This window comes from Sinocyclocheilus anshuiensis, unplaced genomic scaffold (genome assembly GCF_001515605.1).
Source record: "Sinocyclocheilus anshuiensis isolate Anshui unplaced genomic scaffold, SAMN03320099.WGS_v1.1 scaffold101, whole genome shotgun sequence".
Lineage (NCBI taxonomy): Eukaryota > Metazoa > Chordata > Actinopteri > Cypriniformes > Cyprinidae > Sinocyclocheilus > Sinocyclocheilus anshuiensis.
The window spans coordinates 2039699-2045833 of NW_015540892.1; the positions used below are offsets into that span (position 1 = coordinate 2039699).

A 6135-nucleotide genomic window follows, 5' to 3' on the forward strand; every position below is an offset into this window, starting at 1 on the left:
GCTATTATAAGCGTTTTTGGACTTGTCTTTTCCACTTAATTTAACACTTTAGAAAGTTAATAAAGTAGGAAGTTGCAGTTTAGATTCAGCGATATCTTTAGCTTATCTTATTTGCAAAAGATTGGAAATAATTTCGGTTTATTTTTAGTTTTTTTGTTTGTTTTTAGTATCAATATCTGGCAACACTGCATCGCCGGTACTTAAACTGAAAGCAATCAAAAAAGCCCATGGACAGGTTTTTGCTGACAGGATACGACATTCGGTAAGGAAAAAGCAAAAATTATCATGATGATATTATCTGTCATAAACGTTATCAACGCTGTCAAAAGCAGTAGCATTTAACACTAGTACACACAGATCTGTAGAACAAGTAGGTTACAGAATGAAATGAAATACGCAAAAACCATGAAGAAGTCTATGCCATGCAGGGCCGCTGCTGGTCAAATGGGTGCCCTAAGCAGGATTGTATTGTTGTGCCCCCTCCCTCAAATATTATGGAAGTAAAAAAAACACCTACAATAGGGGTCAAAATAATAAAATATAAAAGTAAATAAATAAATCCTAATTCAATTGTATTATTTACAAATTACAATTGAAGCTCTAGACAGTTACGGCTATGATTTTATTAATACAGTTGTCCGATTGATTTTATAGTCTCAAGCATTCAGAAATCACGCAAAAGAAAATGAAGCAGTTTTACGATAAAACCATGGTTAATTTTTGTAAGGGTTGTGATGTCCACGTTTTTTTTTTTTGTGTTCTGTGATGTGACTGTTGTTCGGCACCCTGTTTAGTTTTCAGGGCCGCTGCTGGTCAAATGGGTGCCCTAAGCAGGATTGTATTGTTGTGCCCCCCTCCAAATATTATGGAAGTAAAAAAAAAAAAACTACTATGGGGTGAAAATAGAACTTTAATAAAATATAAAAGTAAATAAATTGTATTATTTACAAATTACAAATCTAGAAAGTTACCTATAGCTATGATTTTATTAATACAGTTGTCTGATTGATTTTATAGTCTCAAGCATTCAGAAATCTGGGATGTGCCCCCCCGGGAGTTGCTGCCCTACGCAAACTGTGTACTCTGCATATAGGGAGCGGCGGTACTGCCATGTCATTCAGTATAGTTAAATTTTCACAAATCATGCTATAAACTTTATTAAGAGCACTAGACAAAGTTATTGTAGTTATGTATTGTTGCAATAAACAACTGATAAAAGTCCCCCCCCCGGACCTCACTAATTTTCAAAGCCTGGGTACGGCCATGGTGTTGACCACTTGTGATCAGGTTTTTTCTGTCATTTATGGAACAATGTGGACTGATGTGGATGACTAATCGAAAAACAAATGGTTTGACCTCTGTTTTGCAGGGTACAAGTAATCCCATGTTCCTCAGCAGTGTGGCTTTCTTCCAAGACTCCCACATTAACCAGCACACACAGGTCAAGCTCTCTGTGTACGATGTAAAAGATCGCTCACAAGGAACGGTGAGATACACACCATGCACAACAAATGAGAAGAACAGCTCTGATTCTGCTATTTTGTCTTTATCTTTTAGTTATTTTATTTTATTTTTCTCACTTTTTAGATGTACCTTCTTGGCTCAGCGATGTTTCCAGTGAAGGATCTTCTGCTAGAAAAGAACCATAGACTAAACTTACCTCTCAGGTGATCCACCAGTCTTGACAGTTCCTAGATGGGTGTCTAGAAGTGGTTTATGCTGAAAAGGTTGCAGTCATATGCAGTTTGAGCATATTGACATCTGTTATTCCTATTCCTCAGGTCAGCAGAAAACAAGCATGTGGGTAGTATTACAGTCATTGCCTGGCAGCTAGAGGAGAAGAGAGATCAGCATACACCTATCAAACAACTACAAGACACCATCAATGGCAGGGTGAGCCTACCTATGCCCCAGTGACCCAACTAACGGCATGTTTGTTCACTACTTTTTACTCATTCTGACATGTTTTTGTTCTACCGTGTGCCATTGCTGCAGACTGTCCTCTCCGTGGATGAGAGTCTGACAGAATCTGTGGGAGTCCGAGCGAAATACGCCTCTCTGTGGAAAGACTCTTTTCTTCGATCTGGTAAGAATGTCAGCCTCTAGAAGAATGGCTTATTTTTCACACCCTAAGACTTATACATTGTGATGGAAATGTTGTGTATGGCCAAATGTGTGTGGCATGGAACCGTTTCATTGATTTCATGCTCTAAACACGTCATTTTGGTTTCAGTTAGGACCCCATGCTTCACGGGAGTATTGAGGAGCATTATAAGTGCTCTTTGCATTGGAAAAAAATATCTGTTTGTTCAGTGGACATTGGGTTTTCAATCACTATATTTCTGTACTACCTGAAAACACCTACTCTATATGATGATTGGATGAGTTCTCAAATGGCTGGGACTCAGCAACAAATGGCTAAAATTTGAAATTTAGGCACAAGTTAAAAATATATAAATGTATTTGCGTTACATAACAAAATGTTAAAGGGGTCATATGATGCGATTTAAATTTTTCCTTTCTCTTTGGAGTGTTACAAGCTCTTGGTGCATAAAGAAGATCTGTAAAGTTGCAAAGACTGAAGTCTCAAATCCAAAGAGATATTCTTTATAAAAGTTAAGAGTCAGCCACGCCTACCTAAAACGGCTCGTTCTAACACACCTCCACATGTCTACGTCACGATGTGGGAAGATTTGCATAACACCGCCCAAATGTCCACGCAAAGAAAGAAGGCGTAACTTTTATTCTCGCTGTAGTATTGTTGCCGCCACCGCCATGTCGTGAAGGCACTGTGTGATTCGTTGTGAAAGCGAAACTACTTTGTTTGGCCTTCCAAAAATGGACACGACTAGAAATCAGTGGTTAAGTTGTATTTACATAATAATAATGGAAAATAATGTTTTTTTAACCTTAAACCGCATAAACACATTTCATTACACCAAATACACAAAATAATGTTATTTTTAGCAACATCATATGACCCCTTTAAAACAAGTGGCATTTTCAAAATGTATAGTACACTTTTTTTAATCAAAACATTTGGCAAAATTATTTATTTTTTTTGTAAAAACAGATATATTGTAAAATATGAAAATAAAAATAACTGTTTTCTGTTTTAATACATTTAAATGTTTTATTTATTCCTTTGATGGCAAATCTAAATTTTCAGCAGCTATTACTCCAGTCTTTAACATTACATGATCTTTCAGAAATAATTTTAATATGCTGATTTAGTGCTCAGGGAACATTTATTGTTAAATATAATGTTTAAATATAAATAAAATGTTTAAAACTGCAAAAAAATTGTAGAAACATACATACATGCATGCATACATACATGCTTTCTTGCTTACTTTTTTGTAATTTTGTACCATTGTTAAAACCTTTACTGTCACTTTTGACCAATTGAATGTATACTTGTTGAATAAAAGTATTTCCAAAAAAAAAACAATTACATATGTTGTGAGTAACAGCTGTCCAGAATGTGCTCAGAGATACAAATACAGTTAAAAGTCTGTTTTGACTCATAAGCCATTTTATTTTTTTGTGTATTAAAAAAAAAGAAAGAAAGCAAATTATATTTAAATCTACATTTAATATACACCTTTTTTGTAGTAGTTTGAGCTTAATGTCTCCTTGGAAAATATTGACAGAAACATGGCTGGTACTAAGAATAACTAATGATAATTATGTTTTATTGTTGTAATAGTGCTTTTCCCAAGCTCATTGGCACTTAGTTCCATTTTTATTGACAGAAGTGAAATCCAGGACCTGGTAATAATATTATAAATGCACGCAAATACAGTTTTAATGCTTCAGCCTGGCACAATTGATTTCTCTTTATGGTTTAATTCTATTTCTGTGTCTCAGTGTTTGGTGGCACCATGTCACGTATGTACCGTTTTCCAACCACTGATGGGAATCATTTACGGATCCTGGAACAGATGGCTGAGAGCGTCCTGTCACTTAACATCCCACGACAGTTCGTCAAACTCTTACTGGAAGAGGATTCCTCGAGGTGTTTATCATAATCTCAGACATATACACAGTTGCATGCACACTATGACCATTTTAGTGGCATGAATATATACAGAGAGAGTTCCTTTACATGATTGTGTTGATGTTCGTAGAGTATCTGAGCTGGAGGAGTTAGGGGAGTTATCACCGTGTTGGGAGAATCTCAGACGGCAAATTGTGACGCAGTACCAGAGCATCCTTCAGACCTATCAGGATACACACACAGACCTGCAAGACTACAAAGGTCAGTCTGCATTTGGAGGTTGCAAGAGGTGTTACACACTTCATTTCAGAACTTTCAGATGTTTTGTACTTCTTGTACTTGTGTAAGATGTGCAAAAAGAACACATGATCATAGAGTAGGATCCAAAGATGTGAGGTAACACTGATAGTGTTGGATTCAAAATATAATTTAAAATTTGGAAATAAGATAGCATTTGAACATTTAAAAAATGACAGAAAATGAAGAAAAGTTTCTTCGTTATTTCTAGGTCACTAATCAAATAATTCTTAAATCATAACATGAAATTGGTCATCAGGACTTACGCTTGTGGAATTCATGAAGGCCATGCCAGCTAAAATGCATGAAGTCATTATATTTACATGCATGCATTTATATTGAAATCACTTACATGAGGCAAAAAAACTGAGCAAAAAGTTGCAATTTGGTGCAGTTGCTGATATTAATATGGCCAAAAAATAAGAAATTCTGATAGCTTGTAGATCAATGTACTATACTATCAGTGTAGCAAATTACTTATATCAAATGCATATAAATATAATTCTCACTATTTGTCCCAATTAAATGTTTTAGTAAGATAATAAATGTTCGGTTTTTAATGAGCTCTGTAGTATTCATTGTGGGGGCAAAACATATAATGCAATGCAATACATTGAAACAGCCTGATGTATCATATTTGTTACATGCATTTTTGGGATAAACAAGTTGCTTCAGTCAAAGTTGCTTCAGTCAAGTGTTCATTTTGAAATATTACAAACTAGTTATTATTACGTTTACTTGATAAAAGTAAAAAAGCAGACTTGTTCACAGCAAAAAGACTTGTGTACCATGACATGAAGGCTAGACATTTTGATGATTCTTTTAACTTCCTAAAATGTATAAATTATTAATTAGACAACAGAAGGCATGCATTAGATACAACACGTTTTTCAGCAAAGTTTTAAACGTTGATAATTTAGAGGGTTTTTTATTTTTATTTGCATGTCAAATATGATAATAAGAGTTGACTTTATAGGGTTAAACTGGTAGAAAACTCTTTCAGATGACCCAGAATTCTTTGAAAGATTCTCCAGTGACCTGAAAGTCTAAGAATAGTAGACATGTCTACCCTGTTTGAATGATAAAGGGGTGTCAAGAGATTTCTTTCTCTCTCTATCTCTCTGTCTTACAGGTCCATCATTTAAAGCCAGTAATCTGAAAGCAGAGAGGAAATTGGAATTTATGCCTACCAATCTTCATGTGCAGAGAATGAGGGCTCAGGATGAGTCTGGCTGCGGTTAGATATATTTAATTCATTCTGTGTTATTATTTCATTAGTCATCCTCTTCCCCTTTTCATTATTTCCCTCTGTTTGAAAGGGTTTTGTCACTGCTCTATATTCTTGTTGGGCACTTTGGTGTATGTGCTCTTTACTGATTCAATCCCAGCAGGCAGTAGGAGGTGTTATTCAGAGCACTTAGCACATGTAAATAGTCGCTCATACAGAAGTTTTCATGCACTCAGCACAAACACACACTCAGACGATCACTGATGTTCTTTTAGTTTTGACCCCTCCAGTCTTGCAATTACACTTCTCAAACTATAGTGCTACATGAGAGACATTTCTGCTGCTGCACATATAACATATATGAAACAATCCCCATATATAACATACATGGCATTTCCCTGTAGCAGATCTATACAGGTGGAGCTGGGGAAGGTGGAGGGTTTCTGAAACGAGTTGAAACTGCTACAGCAAGCACTAGCCAAGTATTTGAATGTTGACAAAGTCCCTTTCAAGGAAAGTCTTTCACTCTGCGGTAGGCTTGCCGCGATAGATGGTGCTGACGGTGATACCGTTGTTAAGCCGCAACACCGGTTATGTCACTTGCCCACCG

The 6135-nt window shown here is 36.0% G+C and overlaps 1 protein-coding gene across 1 annotated transcript in view; it reads left to right on the forward strand.

Annotated features, from left to right (window-relative positions):
* The window catches only part of LOC107688837 (type I inositol 3,4-bisphosphate 4-phosphatase-like), a 51886-nt gene that overhangs the window by 26284 nt on the left and 19467 nt on the right, over positions 1 to 6135 (forward strand). The window contains exons 6-12 of the mRNA XM_016486636.1: positions 1370 to 1486; positions 1588 to 1667; positions 1782 to 1893; positions 1996 to 2086; positions 3871 to 4018; positions 4131 to 4261; positions 5430 to 5534. Of these exons, the coding sequence (XP_016342122.1) occupies positions 1370 to 1486; positions 1588 to 1667; positions 1782 to 1893; positions 1996 to 2086; positions 3871 to 4018; positions 4131 to 4261; positions 5430 to 5534 (784 nt within the window). The remainder of the gene's footprint in view (positions 1 to 1369; positions 1487 to 1587; positions 1668 to 1781; positions 1894 to 1995; positions 2087 to 3870; positions 4019 to 4130; positions 4262 to 5429; positions 5535 to 6135) is intronic.